The sequence below is a fragment of the Fringilla coelebs genome (assembly GCF_963513975.1).
Source record: "Fringilla coelebs genome assembly, chromosome: 2".
NCBI classification, from domain to species: domain Eukaryota; kingdom Metazoa; phylum Chordata; class Aves; order Passeriformes; family Fringillidae; genus Fringilla; species Fringilla coelebs.
In genome coordinates, this window is record NC_140029.1 from 94,293 (window position 1) to 115,878 (window position 21,586).

General features: G+C 62.5%; 5 protein-coding genes across 5 annotated transcripts; all 5 read left to right on the forward strand.

The window, feature by feature from the left end:
• On the forward strand, nt 1–3,614 carry LOC311166376 (uncharacterized protein; the record flags this gene model as incomplete). The annotated part of the gene is made up of 7 exons (XM_084226321.1): nt 1–130; nt 317–784; nt 1,674–2,066; nt 2,423–2,518; nt 2,616–2,794; nt 2,995–3,092; nt 3,183–3,614. The coding sequence occupies 7 exons, from the start codon at nt 1–3 to the stop codon at nt 3,295–3,297; spliced, it is 1,479 nt and encodes a 492-aa protein (XP_084082447.1). The 3' UTR covers nt 3,298–3,614.
• A 2,581-nt stretch (nt 3,615–6,195) lies between these two features.
• LOC311166377 (uncharacterized protein) lies at nt 6,196–9,593 on the forward strand (the record flags this gene model as incomplete). Its single annotated transcript, XM_084226322.1, has 7 exons — nt 6,196–6,520; nt 6,877–6,972; nt 7,070–7,248; nt 7,449–7,546; nt 7,637–7,747; nt 8,881–8,993; nt 9,331–9,593. 7 exons carry the CDS (start codon nt 6,196–6,198, stop codon nt 9,591–9,593), a joined length of 1,185 nt encoding a protein of 394 aa, XP_084082448.1.
• A 46-nt stretch (nt 9,594–9,639) lies between these two features.
• On the forward strand, nt 9,640–14,047 carry LOC311166378 (uncharacterized protein; the record flags this gene model as incomplete). The annotated part of the gene is made up of 8 exons (XM_084226323.1): nt 9,640–9,692; nt 10,582–10,974; nt 11,331–11,426; nt 11,524–11,702; nt 11,903–12,000; nt 12,091–12,201; nt 13,335–13,447; nt 13,785–14,047. The coding sequence occupies exons 2-8, from the start codon at nt 10,650–10,652 to the stop codon at nt 14,045–14,047; spliced, it is 1,185 nt and encodes a 394-aa protein (XP_084082449.1). The 5' UTR covers nt 9,640–9,692; nt 10,582–10,649.
• A 46-nt stretch (nt 14,048–14,093) lies between these two features.
• LOC311166379 (uncharacterized protein) lies at nt 14,094–16,659 on the forward strand (the record flags this gene model as incomplete). Its single annotated transcript, XM_084226324.1, has 6 exons — nt 14,094–14,146; nt 15,036–15,428; nt 15,785–15,880; nt 15,978–16,156; nt 16,357–16,454; nt 16,545–16,659. The coding sequence occupies exons 2-6, from the start codon at nt 15,104–15,106 to the stop codon at nt 16,657–16,659; spliced, it is 813 nt and encodes a 270-aa protein (XP_084082450.1). The 5' UTR covers nt 14,094–14,146; nt 15,036–15,103.
• Nucleotides 16,660–17,770: 1,111 nt separating this feature from the next.
• Nucleotides 17,771–21,384, forward strand: LOC311166380 (uncharacterized protein; the record flags this gene model as incomplete). Its single annotated transcript, XM_084226325.1, has 7 exons — nt 17,771–17,900; nt 18,087–18,554; nt 19,444–19,836; nt 20,193–20,288; nt 20,386–20,564; nt 20,765–20,862; nt 20,953–21,384. 7 exons carry the CDS (start codon nt 17,771–17,773, stop codon nt 21,065–21,067), a joined length of 1,479 nt encoding a protein of 492 aa, XP_084082451.1. The 3' UTR covers nt 21,068–21,384.
• Between the last annotated feature and the right edge of the window lie 202 nt (nt 21,385–21,586).

Sequence of the window (21,586 nt, forward strand, 5' to 3'; positions counted from 1 at the left end):
ATGCTCGTTTACAAAAGGGATGCTCTGCCTTTTATACCCGCCGCCCCTCCCAAAGCTTTGACAGTCAACTCCTTCTGGAGGGAGGGAATCGGGGATCAAGTGAAGCCCAGGAAGGAGGGAACAGCGTCAGGTAGGCGCATTTCTAGGATTTGCTGTACATCTCATTCTCTTCCTCTGATATGCTTGATAATAAATTCTACTCAATTTATTTTCCCCAGTCTGGGCCTCTTATGCCCACGATGGGTGAGAGAGAGATCTCTGTCTGCCTTTACTGAGACCCCCGAGCCTTTCCTGCTGTGTTCTGTTGCCTGCCCAGGGGCGGGAGGAGAGGCACCGAGCGCTTTTGCTGGCGCCGGGCACCCGGCCTGGCCCGGCCCAGCCCAGCCCAAGAATCCCTGCCGTAATTCACTGTTGAGAGCGCCAGAAGCGGCTTCCCCGGGGCTGCGCTTCTTCACTCGCTCCAACAGAGTGGGGCCCTTTAACTTGGCACGCTTTTTTCGGGACACGAACGTCCGTGTGTCCCCGAAGTGCAGCGCGCCCCGCCGCCCGGCCCGCTGCTCCTCCTCCTTGCCGCTCGTCAGCGCTGCCTCCCGCCAATGGGCCGAACCCCTTCGGCACGGACCGCCCCGGGCCCGAGCTGCGGCGGCACCAGCCCGAGTGCCCGCGGAGTCCGGCCGGGCTGTGAGCGGCGGCGGGCGGCGCTTTCGGGTCATTCCGCGGCGGCGGCGGCACCCGGCGGAGCCCGGCGAGGCGGCGGCGGAGCTCGGAGGCGAATCCAGCCCAGGTGGGATAAGCGGCCGGCGGTGCCCCAGCTCGGGGCTTGCCGCGGGCGGAGGGGGCCGCGGTGAGGAGCGGGGCGGGGGGGTTCTGGCGAGTTCCTTGCGCCGGCTTCCCCCCCTGTTCCCCCCCCCTGCTCTGAGATCGCCGAGGGAGCTGCTGCCCGCGGTCTCGTCCTTGCCCGGCGAGCCGGCGGCGAGCCGGTGCCGCGGCAGCAGCGATGGCTCATCCCGGCTGCTGTCGGTCGGGCGGAGGCGGCTGCTCCGCGCCCGGGACAGTTCCCGGCCGTGCGGCACCGCGCTCGGGGCCGCTGCTCGGGCGGGAGGTGTCCGTGCCACCCGTGTCTGGTCTGTCACGGGACGAACCTGAACGTGCCCGAGAGCCCAGAGCGCTGCCGGCGCCGAGTGGGGCAGAAAGCGCCGCATCCTGCCTGCTCCGGGGCCGAGGCTTCTCGGCGCTGCCCTGTGTGCCAGGAGCCGCTCCGTGTTCACAGGCAGTGGGGGAGCCACAGCGGCCGTGCCGGCGCTCGGTGTCCCCGGGCTCCAAGGCGCCGGGGCAGGGCATGCGGCGAACAGTGGGGAGCAGCGCGGGGCTGCAGGTCCTTGCCCCTCGGCAGGCGGGCTCCGAGCCGCAGCTGCCCCGGGCCAGCAGCGCCCGGCAGCTCGCAGGCGCTGTCAGCGCCCGTCCCGGCACGGAGCTGGGCTGCAGCCGCTGCAGAGCCACGGGGGCCGGGGCTGCGGGCACCGGAGAGCTCCCGGAGGCTGCGCTTGTCTCCGCAGCTGCTGCCGTACCTCTGGGGAGCGGGGACAGCGCAGCCAGAGCTGGCACGGCCCGCCTGAGCCTCGGGGTCCCGCAGGGCCGGCACCAGCAGTGACCTCTCATCGTGTCCCTTTCAGGGTGCCATCAGCGCGGGTGTGAAGCTGCTCCCCAGGCCGAGCTCCCAAAGGATCTGCCGGCCCTCCTGATGTCTCCGAAGCAAGGTGCTGTTCGTTCCACGCAGAGAGATGCCCGCTGTGAGCAGGAGGAGAGTGAATCCCGCTCCATTCCTGGAGCTGCGAATGAGCGCCAGCATCCCTGTGAGGGACCAGCAGATGGGGTTGCCCTCTTGCCTGGGGTGCAGGAAACCACTTGGCATCAGCACCACTCGGATGCCGCTTGTGAGCGTGCAGTGAGAGAAGACGTGGAGAATGGATTCTGCGCCAGCGATGGGAGTGTGAGGGAGCCCCTGGGGCCCCAGGGCAAATCAGCAACCGGCAATGAACACAAAAGGAAGCTCAGAAGGTTGCTGGGTGAGTGCAGGGCCGCCCCTGTTGGCCACTAGGGAGGCGCCAGTGTCCCCTGCCAAGGACAGGGCTGGCAGGTGTGTGGCTGTTTCCCGATGTCTGGAAGAGGCCTTGTGCTCTTCTCAGCCCCGTCGGTGGCTGGAAGCAAGAGCCCCAGCTGCCCCCAGGGCTGTGCAGCTCTGCTGCTGCAGCCTGTCCCCGCAGCTGTGTCCCTGCCCGTGTCCAGGCTCTTGGCTCTCTGGCTGCCAGCTGAGCGAGGGCCACACTGGCTGAGGGCTCCCTGCTCTGCTCCCTGGGCGTGGGCTGAGCAGACTGCAGGGCCGGCTCTGCTTCTGGCAGCCAGCAGCTCTTTCTTGCTCCAGGTGAATGGTTCGGGTCCCGTCCTGTGGTCATGGTGCTGCTGAGTCTGCTCCTGGTGCTGGCGCTGGCTTTGGGGGTGGCCTTGGCCGTGCAGTCAGGTAAGGGAGGGGCAGCAGCCCGGCCCCAGCAGTCCCTGGGGGCAGAGCGGGCTCCCTGCAGAGGGGAATCCTCAACCTTCTCCTCTTCCCCCTGCAGCACGACAGGTTCCAGTTACATCTGCCACTGTGCCGTCACTTCTTGGCTGTCCTCATGGCTGGGTTGGCTACAATGGGGTCTGCTACTACTTGTCAAGGGATTACAGCACCTGGGAGCAGGCTCAGGAACGGTGCTCCGAGCTCGGGGCCTCCCTGGCCGTTCTCAAGGATGAGGCAATGGTGAGTGAGGGGCTGCGGGCGCTGTGGGGCGGCTGAGGGGAGCCTGGGGGTGCTCCTGGGCCGGGCTCGGTGCTGGTAGGGCCGGGGGTGCAGCCCCGGGCCGGGGCCTTGCGGGGAAGGAGCCCCGGCGTGCGGGGGCAGCCCCGGGCACGTGTCCCCCCCAGGGGCCGGGGCAGCTCCCACTCCTCTCTCCTGGGCAGGATTTGCTCGTCCGCCTCTGCGGGAACGTCCATTACTGGGTCGGGCGACGGCCTGAGAGTGCGCAGCAGCGGGGGCACGGCAGCAGCAACAGCTCCCGGTGAGTGCCAGGCAGCCGGGCAGGGCCTGGGGGGACAGGGCCACAAGGTGTTCCCCTGGCAGCCAGCGCTGGCTCTGCTCCTCCCTGCAGGGCTCCTGACCTCAGCAATTCGGAGTGTGCGTGCCTGGCTGACAAACGGTGCAGGAGCGACGACTGCTCAAACAAGCACCCCTATGTCTGCAGCAAGGCCCAAGGCCCCCTGTAACGGGGGCTGCCGGAAGGACCTTCTCCACACTGGGCAGTGCCAGCTTCGCCTCTGAGCCCGGCACAGGGCTGCCCTTCCTCAGCTGCATCCTGTGCCTTGCGCTCCCTCTCAGGGTCACCTCAGTGCCTCTCCGTGCCAGCGCCAGCGCCGGCGCCGGCCTGGGGGTGCAAAGGAGAAGTCTCTGCAATCCATCCTGCCACCGATGCTGCCTGGAGTGAGTGCACTGCCCTCACTCTGCGTGAGAATCAGGGCTCAGTATTTACACTTTTTATAAAAGTTTGTTAAGGGATAATATCCCGCTCTCGCCTGCTTGGCTATGTGCACGTGTTTAATTTAAACTGCCTTTTCTATAGACTGTATATCTAATATAGAGCTACGTGTGTATTTATAAGGGTTTATACCTGTGGAAACGGTGCTGTGAATTTACATGTTCTTTTGTTTCTTTTTAATTTTTGACTTGCCTTCATTCCATCTTGTCGATTAAACTAAGATTTTTATTCTTTCTTGTGCTTCTGTCTTGTTGTATTTTCATTCCCTGATAATGAGAGTCAATAAATTCTTCTTTTTTTTCAGTTCTCCAGTTTCTGCCAGATAAGAAAGCCCCCGAACGTTGAAAATCACTTAATAATTTTACACCATTTTCTGAGTTACTTACATGAAACAATCTTTCCAACATTTCACAGTGTCTATTATGCTTTGGTCTAAGATAGTGTCTATTCCACCTCTATTTATAAAAGCTCTACGGTGCATACATAAACTGACAGGTTATACTATATCAAAAGCAGTAATTACACATTGTACTGCGTCAGGATTTTTGACATCAATACTAACTTGCAAAACAAAAGTTAATAATTGAATGTGAAAGACTGTACCTATATTTGTTATTTATAAGATTCGACAGCAATCTCATTTGGGAAATCCAAATGGCCTTGGGCTCCTGGAAATCATCACAAGCTGGTCTGAAGTTGAGACTTTTGGACAGTCCTTGAAAGATGTGAGAAATGACCCTCGCTTTTAAAATTGTAAAGGTTAATTAACCCTAACAAAAACATACTACCTGGACTGAATAAGGGAAAATTACCGTGCTGGGGGTCTCTGTGACTGTCAGCCACATGCTCGTTTACAAAAGGGATGCTCTGCCTTTTATACCCGCCGCCCCTCCCAAAGCTTTGACAGTCAGCTCCTTCTGGAGGGAGGGAATCGGGGATCAAGTGAAGCCCAGGAAGGAGGGAACAGCGTCAGGTAGGCGCATTTCTAGGATTTGCTGTACATCTCATTCTCTTCCTCTGATATGCTTGATAATAAATTCTACTCAATTTATTTTCCCCAGTCTGGGCCTCTTATGCCCACGATGGGTGAGAGAGAGATCTCTGTCTGCCTTTACTGAGACCCCCGAGCCTTTCCTGCTGTGTTCTGTTGCCTGCCCAGGGGCGGGAGGAGAGGCACCGAGCGCTTTTGCTGGCGCCGGGCACCCGGCCTGGCCCGGCCCAGCCCAGCCCAAGAATCCCTGCCGTAATTCACTGTTGAGAGCGCCAGAAGCGGCTTCCCCGGGGCTGCGCTTCTCCACTCGCTCCAACAGAGCGGGTGGGGCCCTTTTCCTTGGCACGCTTTTTTCGGGACACGAATGCCGGTGTGTCCCCGCGGCGCGCTCCGCGCCCCGCCGCCCGGCCCGCTGCTCCTCCTCCTTGCCGCTCGTCAGCGCTGCCTCCCGCCGATGGGCCGAACCCCTTCGGCACGGACCGCCCCGGGCCCGAGCTGCGGCGGCACCAGCCCGAGTGCCCGCGGAGTCTGATCGCAGAGCGGCACCAGCCCGAGTGCCCGCGGAGTCCGGCCGGGGTGTGAGCGGCGGCGGGCGGCGCTTTCGGGTCATTCCGCGGCGGCGGCGGCACCCGGCGGAGCCCGGCGAGGCGGCGGCGGAGCTCGGAGGCGAATCCAGCCCAGGTGGGATAAGCGGCCGGCGGTGCCCCAGCTCGTGGCTTGCCGCGGGCGGAGGGGGCCGCGGTGAGGAGCGGGGCGGGGGGGTTCTGGCGAGTTCCTTGCGCCGGCTTCCCCCCCTGTTCCCCCCCCCTGCTCTGAGATCGCCGAGGGAGCTGCTGCCCGCGGTCTCGTCCTTGCCCGGCTCGCCGGTGGCGAGCCGGTGCCGCGGCAGCAGCGATGGCTCATCCCGGCTGCTGTCGGTCGGGCGGAGGCGGCTGCTCCGCGCCCGGGACAGTTCCCGGCCGTGCGGCACCGCGCTCGGGGCCGCTGCTCGGGCGGGAGGTGTCCGTGCCACCCGTGTCTGGTCTGTCACGGGACGAACCTGAACGTGCCCGAGAGCCCAGAGCGCTGCCGGCGCCGAGTGGGGCAGAAAGCGCCGCATCCTGCCTGCTCCGGGGCCGAGGCTTCTCGGCGCTGCCCTGTGTGCCAGGACCCGCTCCGTGTTCACAGGCAGGGGGGGAGCCACAGCGGCCGTGCCGGCGCTCGGTGTCCCCGGGCTCCAAGGCGCCGGGGCAGGGCATGCGGCGAACAGTGGGGAGCAGCGCGGGGCTGCAGGTCCTTGCCCCTCGGCAGGCGGGCTCCGAGCCGCAGCTGCCCCGGGCCAGCAGCGCCCGGCAGCTCGCAGGCGCTGTCAGCGCCCGTCCCGGCACGGAGCTGGGCTGCAGCCGCTGCAGAGCCACGGGGGCCGGGGCTGCGGGCACCGGAGAGCTCCCGGAGGCTGCGCTTGTCTCCGCAGCTGCTGCCGTACCTCTGGGGAGCGGGGACAGCGCAGCCAGAGCTGGCACGGCCCGCCTGAGCCTCGGGGTCCCGCAGGGCCGGCACCAGCAGTGACCTCTCATCGTGTCCCTTTCAGGGTGCCATCAGCGCGGGTGTGAAGCTGCTCCCCAGGCCGAGCTCCCAAAGGATCTGCCGGCCCTCCTGATGTCTCCGAAGCAAGGTGCTGTTCGTTCCACGCAGAGAGATGCCCGCTGTGAGCAGGAGGAGAGTGAATCCCGCTCCATTCCTGGAGCTGCGAATGAGCGCCAGCATCCCTGTGAGGGACCAGCAGATGGGGTTGCCCTCTTGCCTGGGGTGCAGGAAACCACTTGGCATCAGCACCACTCGGATGCCGCTTGTGAGTGTGCAGTGAGAGAAGACGTGGAGAATGGATTCTGCGCCAGCGATGGGAGTGTGAGGGAGCCCCTGGGGCCCCAGGGCAAATCAGCAACCGGCAATGAACACAAAAGGAAGCTCAGAAGGTTGCTGGGTGAGTGCAGGGCCGCCCCTGTTGGCCACTAGGGAGGCGCCAGTGTCCCCTGCCAAGGACAGGGCTGGCAGGTGTGTGGCTGTTTCCCGATGTCTGGAAGAGGCCTTGTGCTCTTCTCAGCCCCGTCGGTGGCTGGAAGCAAGAGCCCCAGCTGCCCCCAGGGCTGTGCAGCTCTGCTGCTGCAGCCTGTCCCCGCAGCTGTGTCCCTGCCCGTGTCCAGGCTCTTGGCTCTCTGGCTGCCAGCTGAGCGAGGGCCACACTGGCTGAGGGCTCCCTGCTCTGCTCCCTGGGCGTGGGCTGAGCAGACTGCAGGGCCGGCTCTGCTTCTGGCAGCCAGCAGCTCTTTCTTGCTCCAGGTGAATGGTTCGGGTCCCGTCCTGTGGTCATGGTGCTGCTGAGTCTGCTCCTGGTGCTGGCGCTGGCTTTGGGGGTGGCCTTGGCCGTGCAGTCAGGTAAGGGAGGGGCAGCAGCCCGGCCCCAGCAGTCCCTGGGGGCAGAGCGGGCTCCCTGCAGAGGGGAATCCTCAACCTTCTCCTCTTCCCCCTGCAGCACGACAGGTTCCAGTTACATCTGCCACTGTGCCGTCACTTCTTGGCTGTCCTCATGGCTGGGTTGGCTACAATGGGGTCTGCTACTACTTGTCAAGGGATTACAGCACCTGGGAGCAGGCTCAGGAACGGTGCTCCGAGCTCGGGGCCTCCCTGGCCGTTCTCAAGGATGAGGCAATGGTGAGTGAGGGGCTGCGGGCGCTGTGGGGCGGCTGAGGGGAGCCTGGGGGTGCTCCTGGGCCGGGCTCGGTGCTGGTAGGGCCGGGGGTGCAGCCCCGGGCCGGGGCCTTGCGGGGAAGGAGCCCCGGCGTGCGGGGGCAGCCCCGGGCACGTGTCCCCCCCAGGGGCCGGGGCAGCTCCCACTCCTCTCTCCTGGGCAGGATTTGCTCGTCCGCCTCTGCGGGAACGTCCATTACTGGGTCGGGCGACGGCCTGAGAGTGCGCAGCAGCGGGGGCACGGCAGCAGCAACAGCTCCCGGTGAGTGCCAGGCAGCCGGGCAGGGCCTGGGGGGACAGGGCCACAAGGTGTTCCCCTGGCAGCCAGCGCTGGCTCTGCTCCTCCCTGCAGGGCTCCTGACCTCAGCAATTCGGAGTGTGCGTGCCTGGCTGACAAACGGTGCAGGAGCGACGACTGCTCAAACAAGCACCCCTATGTCTGCAGCAAGGCCCAAGGCCCCCTGTAACGGGGGCTGCCGGAAGGACCTTCTCCACACTGGGCAGCGCCAGCTTCGCCTCTGAGCCCGGCACAGGGCTGCCCTTCCTCAGCTGCATCCTGTGCCTTGCGCTCCCTCTCAGGGTCACCTCAGTGCCTCTCCGTGCCAGCGCCAGCGCCGGCGCCGGCCTGGGGGTGCAAAGGAGAAGTCTCTGCAATCCATCCTGCCACCGATGCTGCCTGGAGTGAGTGCACTGCCCTCACTCTGCGTGAGAATCAGGGCTCAGTATTTACACTTTTTATAAAAGTTTGTTAAGGGATAATATCCCGCTCTCGCCTGCTTGGCTATGTGCACGTGTTTAATTTAAACTGCCTTTTCTATAGACTGTATATCTAATATAGAGCTACGTGTGTATTTATAAGGGTTTATACCTGTGGAAACGGTGCTGTGAATTTACATGTTCTTTTGTTTCTTTTTAATTTTTGACTTGCCTTCATTCCATCTTGTCGATTAAACTAAGATTTTTATTCTTTCTTGTGCTTCTGTCTTGTTGTATTTTCATTCCCTGATAATGAGAGTCAATAAATTCTTCTTTTTTTTCAGTTCTCCAGTTTCTGCCAGATAAGAAAGCCCCCGAACGTTGAAAATCACTTAATAATTTTACACCATTTTCTGAGTTACTTACATGAAACAATCTTTCCAACATTTCACAGTGTCTATTATGCTTTGGTCTAAGATAGTGTCTATTCCACCTCTATTTATAAAAGCTCTACGGTGCATACATAAACTGACAGGTTATACTATATCAAAAGCAGTAATTACACATTGTACTGCGTCAGGATTTTTGACATCAATACTAACTTGCAAAACAAAAGTTAATAATTGAATGTGAAAGACTGTACCTATATTTGTTATTTATAAGATTCGACAGCAATCTCATTTGGGAAATCCAAATGGCCTTGGGCTCCTGGAAATCATCACAAGCTGGTCTGAAGTTGAGACTTTTGGACAGTCCTTGAAAGATGTGAGAAATGACCCTCGCTTTTAAAATTGTAAAGGTTAATTAACCCTAACAAAAACATACTACCTGGACTGAATAAGGGAAAATTACCGTGCTGGGGGTCTCTGTGACTGTCAGCCACATGCTCGTTTACAAAAGGGATGCTCTGCCTTTTATACCCGCCGCCCCTCCCAAAGCTTTGACAGTCAGCTCCTTCTGGAGGGAGGGAATCGGGGATCAAGTGAAGCCCAGGAAGGAGGGAACAGCGTCAGGTAGGCGCATTTCTAGGATTTGCTGTACATCTCATTCTCTTCCTCTGATATGCTTGATAATAAATTCTACTCAATTTATTTTCCCCAGTCTGGGCCTCTTATGCCCACGATGGGTGAGAGAGAGATCTCTGTCTGCCTTTACTGAGACCCCCGAGCCTTTCCTGCTGTGTTCTGTTGCCTGCCCAGGGGCGGGAGGAGAGGCACCGAGCGCTTTTGCTGGCGCCGGGCACCCGGCCTGGCCCGGCCCAGCCCAGCCCAAGAATCCCTGCCGTAATTCACTGTTGAGAGCGCCAGAAGCGGCTTCCCCGGGGCTGCGCTTCTCCACTCGCTCCAACAGAGCGGGTGGGGCCCTTTTCCTTGGCACGCTTTTTTCGGGACACGAATGCCGGTGTGTCCCCGCGGCGCGCTCCGCGCCCCGCCGCCCGGCCCGCTGCTCCTCCTCCTTGCCGCTCGTCAGCGCTGCCTCCCGCCGATGGGCCGAACCCCTTCGGCACGGACCGCCCCGGGCCCGAGCTGCGGCGGCACCAGCCCGAGTGCCCGCGGAGTCTGATCGCAGAGCGGCACCAGCCCGAGTGCCCGCGGAGTCCGGCCGGGGTGTGAGCGGCGGCGGGCGGCGCTTTCGGGTCATTCCGCGGCGGCGGCGGCACCCGGCGGAGCCCGGCGAGGCGGCGGCGGAGCTCGGAGGCGAATCCAGCCCAGGTGGGATAAGCGGCCGGCGGTGCCCCAGCTCGGGGCTTGCCGCGGGCGGAGGGGGCCGCGGTGAGGAGCGGGGCGGGGGCGTTCTGGCGAGTTCCTTGCGCCGGCTTCCCCCCCTGTTCCCCCCCCCTGCTCTGAGATCGCCGAGGGAGCTGCTGCCCGCGGTCTCGTCCTTGCCCGGCGAGCCGGCGGCGAGCCGGTGCCGCGGCAGCAGCGATGGCTCATCCCGGCTGCTGTCGGTCGGGCGGAGGCGGCTGCTCCGCGCCCGGGACAGTTCCCGGCCGTGCGGCACCGCGCTCGGGGCCGCTGCTCGGGCGGGAGGTGTCCGTGCCACCCGTGTCTGGTCTGTCACGGGACGAACCTGAACGTGCCCGAGAGCCCAGAGCGCTGCCGGCGCCGAGTGGGGCAGAAAGCGCCGCATCCTGCCTGCTCCGGGGCCGAGGCTTCTCGGCGCTGCCCTGTGTGCCAGGACCCGCTCCGTGTTCACAGGCAGGGGGGGAGCCACAGCGGCCGTGCCGGCGCTCGGTGTCCCCGGGCTCCAAGGCGCCGGGGCAGGGCATGCGGCGAACAGTGGGGAGCAGCGCGGGGCTGCAGGTCCTTGCCCCTCGGCAGGCGGGCTCCGAGCCGCAGCTGCCCCGGGCCAGCAGCGCCCGGCAGCTCGCAGGCGCTGTCAGCGCCCGTCCCGGCACGGAGCTGGGCTGCAGCCGCTGCAGAGCCACGGGGGCCGGGGCTGCGGGCACCGGAGAGCTCCCGGAGGCTGCGCTTGTCTCCGCAGCTGCTGCCGTACCTCTGGGGAGCGGGGACAGCGCAGCCAGAGCTGGCACGGCCCGCCTGAGCCTCGGGGTCCCGCAGGGCCGGCACCAGCAGTGACCTCTCATCGTGTCCCTTTCAGGGTGCCATCAGCGCGGGTGTGAAGCTGCTCCCCAGGCCGAGCTCCCAAAGGATCTGCCGGCCCTCCTGATGTCTCCGAAGCAAGGTGCTGTTCGTTCCACGCAGAGAGATGCCCGCTGTGAGCAGGAGGAGAGTGAATCCCGCTCCATTCCTGGAGCTGCGAATGAGCGCCAGCATCCCTGTGAGGGACCAGCAGATGGGGTTGCCCTCTTGCCTGGGGTGCAGGAAACCACTTGGCATCAGCACCACTCGGATGCCGCTTGTGAGCGTGCAGTGAGAGAAGACGTGGAGAATGGATTCTGCGCCAGCGATGGGAGTGTGAGGGAGCCCCTGGGGCCCCAGGGCAAATCAGCAACCGGCAATGAACACAAAAGGAAGCTCAGAAGGTTGCTGGGTGAGTGCAGGGCCGCCCCTGTTGGCCACTAGGGAGGCGCCAGTGTCCCCTGCCAAGGACAGGGCTGGCAGGTGTGTGGCTGTTTCCCGATGTCTGGAAGAGGCCTTGTGCTCTTCTCAGCCCCGTCGGTGGCTGGAAGCAAGAGCCCCAGCTGCCCCCAGGGCTGTGCAGCTCTGCTGCTGCAGCCTGTCCCCGCAGCTGTGTCCCTGCCCGTGTCCAGGCTCTTGGCTCTCTGGCTGCCAGCTGAGCGAGGGCCACACTGGCTGAGGGCTCCCTGCTCTGCTCCCTGGGCGTGGGCTGAGCAGACTGCAGGGCCGGCTCTGCTTCTGGCAGCCAGCAGCTCTTTCTTGCTCCAGGTGAATGGTTCGGGTCCCGTCCTGTGGTCATGGTGCTGCTGAGTCTGCTCCTGGTGCTGGCGCTGGCTTTGGGGGTGGCCTTGGCCGTGCAGTCAGGTAAGGGAGGGGCAGCAGCCCGGCCCCAGCAGTCCCTGGGGGCAGAGCGGGCTCCCTGCAGAGGGGAATCCTCAACCTTCTCCTCTTCCCCCTGCAGCACGACAGGTTCCAGTTACATCTGCCACTGTGCCGTCACTTCTTGGCTGTCCTCATGGCTGGGTTGGCTACAATGGGGTCTGCTACTACTTGTCAAGGGATTACAGCACCTGGGAGCAGGCTCAGGAACGGTGCTCCGAGCTCGGGGCCTCCCTGGCCGTTCTCAAGGATGAGGCAATGGTGAGTGAGGGGCTGCGGGCGCTGTGGGGCGGCTGAGGGGAGCCTGGGGGTGCTCCTGGGCCGGGCTCGGTGCTGGTAGGGCCGGGGGTGCAGCCCCGGGCCGGGGCCTTGCGGGGAAGGAGCCCCGGCGTGCGGGGGCAGCCCCGGGCACGTGTCCCCCCCAGGGGCCGGGGCAGCTCCCACTCCTCTCTCCTGGGCAGGATTTGCTCGTCCGCCTCTGCGGGAACGTCCATTACTGGGTCGGGCGACGGCCTGAGAGTGCGCAGCAGCGGGGGCACGGCAGCAGCAACAGCTCCCGGTGAGTGCCAGGCAGCCGGGCAGGGCCTGGGGGGACAGGGCCACAAGGTGTTCCCCTGGCAGCCAGCGCTGGCTCTGCTCCTCCCTGCAGGGCTCCTGACCTCAGCAATTCGGAGTGTGCGTGCCTGGCTGACAAACGGTGCAGGAGCGACGACTGCTCAAACAAGCACCCCTATGTCTGCAGCAAGGCCCAAGGCCCCCTGTAACGGGGGCTGCCGGAAGGACCTTCTCCACACTGGGCAGCGCCAGCTTCGCCTCTGAGCCCGGCACAGGGCTGCCCTTCCTCAGCTGCATCCTGTGCCTTGCGCTCCCTCTCAGGGTCACCTCAGTGCCTCTCCGTGCCAGCGCCAGCGCCGGCGCCGGCCTGGGGGTGCAAAGGAGAAGTCTCTGCAATCCATCCTGCCACCGATGCTGCCTGGAGTGAGTGCACTGCCCTCACTCTGCGTGAGAATCAGGGCTCAGTATTTACACTTTTTATAAAAGTTTGTTAAGGGATAATATCCCGCTCTCGCCTGCTTGGCTATGTGCACGTGTTTAATTTAAACTGCCTTTTCTATAGACTGTATATCTAATATAGAGCTACGTGTGTATTTATAAGGGTTTATACCTGTGGAAACGGTGCTGTGAATTTACATGTTCTTTTGTTTCTTTTTAATTTTTGACTTGCCTTCATTCCATCTTGTCGATTAAACTAAGATTTTTATTCTTTCTTGTGCTTCTGTCTTGTTGTATTTTCATTCCCTGATAATGAGAGTCAATAAATTCTTCTTTTTTTTCAGTTCTCCAGTTTCTGCCAGATAAGAAAGCCCCCGAACGTTGAAAATCACTTAATAATTTTACACCATTTTCTGAGTTACTTACATGAAACAATCTTTCCAACATTTCACAGTGTCTATTATGCTTTGGTCTAAGATAGTGTCTATTCCACCTCTATTTATAAAAGCTCTACGGTGCATACATAAACTGACAGGTTATACTATATCAAAAGCAGTAATTACACATTGTACTGCGTCAGGATTTTTGACATCAATACTAACTTGCAAAACAAAAGTTAATAATTGAATGTGAAAGACTGTACCTATATTTGTTATTTATAAGATTCGACAGCAATCTCATTTGGGAAATCCAAATGGCCTTGGGCTCCTGGAAATCATCACAAGCTGGTCTGAAGTTGAGACTTTTGGACAGTCCTTGAAAGATGTGAGAAATGACCCTCGCTTTTAAAATTGTAAAGGTTAATTAACCCTAACAAAAACATACTACCTGGACTGAATAAGGGAAAATTACCGTGCTGGGGGTCTCTGTGACTGTCAGCCACATGCTCGTTTACAAAAGGGATGCTCTGCCTTTTATACCCGCCGCCCCTCCCAAAGCTTTGACAGTCAGCTCCTTCTGGAGGGAGGGAATCGGGGATCAAGTGAAGCCCAGGAAGGAGGGAACAGCGTCAGGTAGGCGCATTTCTAGGATTTGCTGTACATCTCATTCTCTTCCTCTGATATGCTTGATAATAAATTCTACTCAATTTATTTTCCCCAGTCTGGGCCTCTTATGCCCACGATGGGTGAGAGAGAGATCTCTGTCTGCCTTTACTGAGACCCCCGAGCCTTTCCTGCTGTGTTCTGTTGCCTGCCCAGGGGCGGGAGGAGAGGCACCGAGCGCTTTTGCTGGCGCCGGGCACCCGGCCTGGCCCGGCCCAGCCCAGCCCAAGAATCCCTGCCGTAATTCACTGTTGAGAGCGCCAGAAGCGGCTTCCCCGGGGCTGCGCTTCTCCACTCGCTCCAACAGAGCGGGTGGGGCCCTTTTCCTTGGCACGCTTTTTTCGGGACACGAATGCCGGTGTGTCCCCGCGGCGCGCTCCGCGCCCCGCCGCCCGGCCCGCTGCTCCTCCTCCTTGCCGCTCGTCAGCGCTGCCTCCCGCCGATGGGCCGAACCCCTTCGGCACGGACCGCCCCGGGCCCGAGCTGCGGCGGCACCAGCCCGAGTGCCCGCGGAGTCTGATCGCAGAGCGGCACCAGCCCGAGTGCCCGCGGAGTCCGGCCGGGGTGTGAGCGGCGGCGGGCGGCGCTTTCGGGTCATTCCGCGGCGGCGGCGGCACCCGGCGGAGCCCGGCGAGGCGGCGGCGGAGCTCGGAGGCGAATCCAGCCCAGGTGGGATAAGCGGCCGGCGGTGCCCCAGCTCGGGGCTTGCCGCGGGCGGAGGGGGCCGCGGTGAGGAGCGGGGCGGGGGCGTTCTGGCGAGTTCCTTGCGCCGGCTTCCCCCCCTGTTCCCCCCCCCTGCTCTGAGATCGCCGAGGGAGCTGCTGCCCGCGGTCTCGTCCTTGCCCGGCGAGCCGGCGGCGAGCCGGTGCCGCGGCAGCAGCGATGGCTCATCCCGGCTGCTGTCGGTCGGGCGGAGGCGGCTGCTCCGCGCCCGGGACAGTTCCCGGCCGTGCGGCACCGCGCTCGGGGCCGCTGCTCGGGCGGGAGGTGTCCGTGCCACCCGTGTCTGGTCTGTCACGGGACGAACCTGAACGTGCCCGAGAGCCCAGAGCGCTGCCGGCGCCGAGTGGGGCAGAAAGCGCCGCATCCTGCCTGCTCCGGGGCCGAGGCTTCTCGGCGCTGCCCTGTGTGCCAGGACCCGCTCCGTGTTCACAGGCAGGGGGGGAGCCACAGCGGCCGTGCCGGCGCTCGGTGTCCCCGGGCTCCAAGGCGCCGGGGCAGGGCATGCGGCGAACAGTGGGGAGCAGCGCGGGGCTGCAGGTCCTTGCCCCTCGGCAGGCGGGCTCCGAGCCGCAGCTGCCCCGGGCCAGCAGCGCCCGGCAGCTCGCAGGCGCTGTCAGCGCCCGTCCCGGCACGGAGCTGGGCTGCAGCCGCTGCAGAGCCACGGGGGCCGGGGCTGCGGGCACCGGAGAGCTCCCGGAGGCTGCGCTTGTCTCCGCAGCTGCTGCCGTACCTCTGGGGAGCGGGGACAGCGCAGCCAGAGCTGGCACGGCCCGCCTGAGCCTCGGGGTCCCGCAGGGCCGGCACCAGCAGTGACCTCTCATCGTGTCCCTTTCAGGGTGCCATCAGCGCGGGTGTGAAGCTGCTCCCCAGGCCGAGCTCCCAAAGGATCTGCCGGCCCTCCTGATGTCTCCGAAGCAAGGTGCTGTTCGTTCCACGCAGAGAGATGCCCGCTGTGAGCAGGAGGAGAGTGAATCCCGCTCCATTCCTGGAGCTGCGAATGAGCGCCAGCATCCCTGTGAGGGACCAGCAGATGGGGTTGCCCTCTTGCCTGGGGTGCAGGAAACCACTTGGCATCAGCACCACTCGGATGCCGCTTGTGAGCGTGCAGTGAGAGAAGACGTGGAGAATGGATTCTGCGCCAGCGATGGGAGTGTGAGGGAGCCCCTGGGGCCCCAGGGCAAATCAGCAACCGGCAATGAACACAAAAGGAAGCTCAGAAGGTTGCTGGGTGAGTGCAGGGCCGCCCCTGTTGGCCACTAGGGAGGCGCCAGTGTCCCCTGCCAAGGACAGGGCTGGCAGGTGTGTGGCTGTTTCCCGATGTCTGGAAGAGGCCTTGTGCTCTTCTCAGCCCCGTCGGTGGCTGGAAGCAAGAGCCCCAGCTGCCCCCAGGGCTGTGCAGCTCTGCTGCTGCAGCCTGTCCCCGCAGCTGTGTCCCTGCCCGTGTCCAGGCTCTTGGCTCTCTGGCTGCCAGCTGAGCGAGGGCCACACTGGCTGAGGGCTCCCTGCTCTGCTCCCTGGGCGTGGGCTGAGCAGACTGCAGGGCCGGCTCTGCTTCTGGCAGCCAGCAGCTCTTTCTTGCTCCAGGTGAATGGTTCGGGTCCCGTCCTGTGGTCATGGTGCTGCTGAGTCTGCTCCTGGTGCTGGCGCTGGCTTTGGGGGTGGCCTTGGCCGTGCAGTCAGGTAAGGGAGGGGCAGCAGCCCGGCCCCAGCAGTCCCTGGGGGCAGAGCGGGCTCCCTGCAGAGGGGAATCCTCAACCTTCTCCTCTTCCCCCTGCAGCACGACAGGTTCCAGTTACATCTGCCACTGTGCCGTCACTTCTTGGCTGTCCTCATGGCTGGGTTGGCTACAATGGGGTCTGCTACTACTTGTCAAGGGATTACAGCACCTGGGAGCAGGCTCAGGAACGGTGCTCCGAGCTCGGGGCCTCCCTGGCCGTTCTCAAGGATGAGGCAATGGTGAGTGAGGGGCTGCGGGCGCTGTGGGGCGGCTGAGGGGAGCCTGGGGGTGCTCCTGGGCCGGGCTCGGTGCTGGTAGGGCCGGGGGTGCAGCCCCGGGCCGGGGCCTTGCGGGGAAGGAGCCCCGGCGTGCGGGGGCAGCCCCGGGCACGTGTCCCCCCCAGGGGCCGGGGCAGCTCCCACTCCTCTCTCCTGGGCAGGATTTGCTCGTCCGCCTCTGCGGGAACGTCCATTACTGGGTCGGGCGACGGCCTGAGAGTGCGCAGCAGCGGGGGCACGGCAGCAGCAACAGCTCCCGGTGAGTGCCAGGCAGCCGGGCAGGGCCTGGGGGGACAGGGCCACAAGGTGTTCCCCTGGCAGCCAGCGCTGGCTCTGCTCCTCCCTGCAGGGCTCCTGACCTCAGCAATTCGGAGTGTGCGTGCCTGGCTGACAAACGGTGCAGGAGCGACGATTGCTCAAACAAGCACCCCTATGTCTGCAGCAAGGCCCAAGGCCCCCTGTAACGGGGGCTGCCGGAAGGACCTTCTCCACACTGGGCAGTGCCAGCTTCGCCTCTGAGCCCGGCACAGGGCTGCCCTTCCTCAGCTGCATCCTGTGCCTTGCGCTCCCTCTCAGGGTCACCTCAGTGCCTCTCCGTGCCAGCGCCAGCGCCGGCGCCGGCCTGGGGGTGCAAAGGAGAAGTCTCTGCAATCCATCCTGCCACCGATGCTGCCTGGAGTGAGTGCACTGCCCTCACTCTGCGTGAGAATCAGGGCTCAGTATTTACACTTTTTATAAAAGTTTGTTAAGGGATAATATCCCGCTCTCGCCTGCTTGGCTATGTGCACGTGTTTAATTTAAACTGCCTTTTCTATAGACTGTATATCTAATATAGAGCTACGTGTGTATTTATAAGGGTTTATACCTGTGGAAACGGTGCTGTGAATTTACATGTTCTTTTGTTTCTTTTTAATTTTTGACTTGCCTTCATTCCACCTTGTCGATTAAACTAAGATTTTTATTCTTTCTTGTGCTTCTGTCTTGTTGTATTTTCATTCCCTGATAATGAGAGTCAATAAATTCTTCTTTTTTTCAGTTCTCCAGTTTCTGCCAGATAAGAAAGCCCCCGAACGTTGAAAATCACTTAATAATTTTACACCATTTTCTGAGTTACTTACATGAAACAATCTTTCCAACATTTCACAGTGTCTATTATGCCTTGGTCTAGGATAGTATCTATTCCACCTCTATTTATAAAAGCTATACGGTGCATACATAAACTGACAGGTTATACTATATCAAAAGCAGTAATTACACATTGTACTGCGTCAGGATTTTTGACATCAATACTAACTTGCAAAACAAAAGTTAATAAGTGAATGTGAAAGACTGTACCTATATTTGTTATTTATAAGATTCTACAACAATCTCATTTGGGAAATCCAAATGGCCTTGGGCTCCTGGAAATCATCACAAACTGGTCTGAAGTTGAGACTTTTGGACAGTCCTTGAAAGATGTGAGAAATGACCCTCGCTTTTAAAATTGTAAAGGTTAATTAACCTTAACAAAAACATACTACCTGGACTGAATAAGGGAAAATTACCGTGCTGGGGGTCTCTGTGACTGTCAGCCACATGCTCGTTTACAAAAGGGATGCTCTGCCTTTTATACCCGCCGCCCCTCCCAAAGCTTTGACAGTCAACTCCTTCTGGAGGGAGGGAATCGGGGATCAAGTGAAGCCCAGGAAGGAGGGAACAGCGTCAGGTAGGCGCATTTCTAGGATTTGCTGTACATCTCATTCTCTTCCTCTGATATGCTTGATAATAAATTCTACTCAATTTATTTTCCCCAGTCTGGGCCTCTTATGCCCACGATGGGTGAGAGAGAGATCTCTGTCTGCCTTTACTGAGACCCCCGAGCCTTTCCTGCTGTGTTCTGTTGCCTGCCCAGGGGCGGGAGGAGAGGCACCGAGCGCTTTTGCTGGCGCCGGGCACCCGGCCTGGCCCGGCCCAGCCCAGCCCAAGAATCCCTGCCGTAATTCACTGTTGAGAGCGCCAGAAGCGGCTTCCCCGGGGCTGCGCTTCTTCACTCGCTCCAACAGAGTGGGGCCCTTTAACTTGGCACGCTTTTTTCGGGACACGAACGTCCGTGTGTCCCCGAAGTGCAGCGCGCCCCGCCGCCCGGCCCGCTGCTCCTCCTCCTTGCCGCTCGTCAGCGCTGCCTCCCGCCAATGGGCCGAACCCCTTCGGCACGGACCGCCCCGGGCCCGAGCTGCGGCGGCACCAGCCCGAGTGCCCGCGGAGTCCGGCCGGGCTGTGAGCGGCGGCGGGCGGCGCTTTCGGGTCATTCCGCGGCGGCGGCGGCACCCGGCGGAGCCCGGCGAGGCGGCGGCGGAGCTCGGAGGCGAATCCAGCCCAGGTGGGATAAGCGGCCGGCGGTGCCCCAGCTCGGGGCTTGCCGCGGGCGGAGGGGGCCGCGGTGAGGAGCGGGGCGGGGGGGTTCTGGCGAGTTCCTTGCGCCGGCTTCCCCCCCTGTTCCCCCCCCCTGCTCTGAGATCGCCGAGGGAGCTGCTGCCCGCGGTCTCGTCCTTGCCCGGCGAGCCGGCGGCGAGCCGGTGCCGCGGCAGCAGCGATGGCTCATCCCGGCTGCTGTCGGTCGGGCGGAGGCGGCTGCTCCGCGCCCGGGACAGTTCCCGGCCGTGCGGCACCGCGCTCGGGGCCGCTGCTCGGGCGGGAGGTGTCCGTGCCACCCGTGTCTGGTCTGTCACGGGACGAACCTGAACGTGCCCGAGAGCCCAGAGCGCTGCCGGCGCCGAGTGGGGCAGAAAGCGCCGCATCCTGCCTGCTCCGGGGCCGAGGCTTCTCGGCGCTGCCCTGTGTGCCAGGAGCCGCTCCGTGTTCACAGGCAGTGGGGGAGCCACAGCGGCCGTGCCGGCGCTCGGTGTCCCCGGGCTCCAAGGCGCCGGGGCAGGGCATGCGGCGAACAGTGGGGAGCAGCGCGGGGCTGCAGGTCCTTGCCCCTCGGCAGGCGGGCTCCGAGCCGCAGCTGCCCCGGGCCAGCAGCGCCCGGCAGCTCGCAGGCGCTGTCAGCGCCCGTCCCGGCACGGAGCTGGGCTGCAGCCGCTGCAGAGCCACGGGGGCCGGGGCTGCGGGCACCGGAGAGCTCCCGGAGGCTGCGCTTGTCTCCGCAGCTGCTGCCGTACCTCTGGGGAGCGGGGACAGCGCAGCCAGAGCTGGCACGGCCCGCCTGAGCCTCGGGGTCCCGCAGGGCCGGCACCAGCAGTGACCTCTCATCGTGTCCCTTTCAGGGTGCCATCAGCGCGGGTGTGAAGCTGCTCCCCAGGCCGAGCTCCCAAAGGATCTGCCGGCCCTCCTGATGTCTCCGAAGCAAGGTGCTGTTCGTTCCACGCAGAGAGATGCCCGCTGTGAGCAGGAGGAGAGTGAATCCCGCTCCATTCCTGGAGCTGCGAATGAGCGCCAGCATCCCTGTGAGGGACCAGCAGATGGGGTTGCCCTCTTGCCTGGGGTGCAGGAAACCACTTGGCATCAGCACCACTCGGATGCCGCTTGTGAGCGTGCAGTGAGAGAAGACGTGGAGAATGGATTCTGCGCCAGCGATGGGAGTGTGAGGGAGCCCCTGGGGCCCCAGGGCAAATCAGCAACCGGCAATGAACACAAAAGGAAGCTCAGAAGGTTGCTGGGTGAGTGCAGGGCCGCCCCTGTTGGCCACTAGGGAGGCGCCAGTGTCCCCTGCCAAGGACAGGGCTGGCAGGTGTGTGGCTGTTTCCCGATGTCTGGAAGAGGCCTTGTGCTCTTCTCAGCCCCGTCGGTGGCTGGAAGCAAGAGCCCCAGCTGCCCCCAGGGCTGTGCAGCTCTGCTGCTGCAGCCTGTCCCCGCAGCTGTGTCCCTGCCCGTGTCCAGGCTCTTGGCTCTCTGGCTGCCAGCTGAGCGAGGGCCACACTGGCTGAGGGCTCCCTGCTCTGCTCCCTGGGCGTGGGCTGAGCAGACTGCAGGGCCGGCTCTGCTTCTGGCAGCCAGCAGCTCTTTCTTGCTCCAGGTGAATGGTTCGGGTCCCGTCCTGTGGTCATGGTGCTGCTGAGTCTGCTCCTGGTGCTGGCGCTGGCTTTGGGGGTGGCCTTGGCCGTGCAGTCAGGTAAGGGAGGGGCAGCAGCCCGGCCCCAGCAGTCCCTGGGGGCAGAGCGGGCTCCCTGCAGAGGGGAATCCTCAACCTTCTCCTCTTCCCCCTGCAGCACGACAGGTTCCAGTTACATCTGCCACTGTGCCGTCACTTCTTGGCTGTCCTCATGGCTGGGTTGGCTACAATGGGGTCTGCTACTACTTGTCAAGGGATTACAGCACCTGGGAGCAGGCTCAGGAACGGTGCTCCGAGCTCGGGGCCTCCCTGGCCGTTCTCAAGGATGAGGCAATGGTGAGTGAGGGGCTGCGGGCGCTGTGGGGCGGCTGAGGGGAGCCTGGGGGTGCTCCTGGGCCGGGCTCGGTGCTGGTAGGGCCGGGGGTGCAGCCCCGGGCCGGGGCCTTGCGGGGAAGGAGCCCCGGCGTGCGGGGGCAGCCCCGGGCACGTGTCCCCCCCAGGGGCCGGGGCAGCTCCCACTCCTCTCTCCTGGGCAGGATTTGCTCGTCCGCCTCTGCGGGAACGTCCATTACTGGGTCGGGCGACGGCCTGAGAGTGCGCAGCAGCGGGGGCACGGCAGCAGCAACAGCTCCCGGTGAGTGCCAGGCAGCCGGGCAGGGCCTGGGGGGACAGGGCCACAAGGTGTTCCCCTGGCAGCCAGCGCTGGCTCTGCTCCTCCCTGCAGGGCTCCTGACCTCAGCAATTCGGAGTGTGCGTGCCTGGCTGACAAACGGTGCAGGAGCGACGACTGCTCAAACAAGCACCCCTATGTCTGCAGCAAGGCCCAAGGCCCCCTGTAACGGGGGCTGCCGGAAGGACCTTCTCCACACTGGGCAGTGCCAGCTTCGCCTCTGAGCCCGGCACAGGGCTGCCCTTCCTCAGCTGCATCCTGTGCCTTGCGCTCCCTCTCAGGGTCACCTCAGTGCCTCTCCGTGCCAGCGCCAGCGCCGGCGCCGGCCTGGGGGTGCAAAGGAGAAGTCTCTGCAATCCATCCTGCCACCGATGCTGCCTGGAGTGAGTGCACTGCCCTCACTCTGCGTGAGAATCAGGGCTCAGTATTTACACTTTTTATAAAAGTTTGTTAAGGGATAATATCCCGCTCTCGCCTGCTTGGCTATGTGCACGTGTTTAATTTAAACTGCCTTTTCTATAGACTGTATATCTAATATAGAGCTACGTGTGTATTTATAAGGGTTTATACCTGTGGAAACGGTGCTGTGAATTTACATGTTCTTTTGTTTCTTTTTAATTTTTGACTTGCCTTCATTCCATCTTGTCGATTAAACTAAGATTTTTATTCTTTCTTGTGCTTCTGTCTT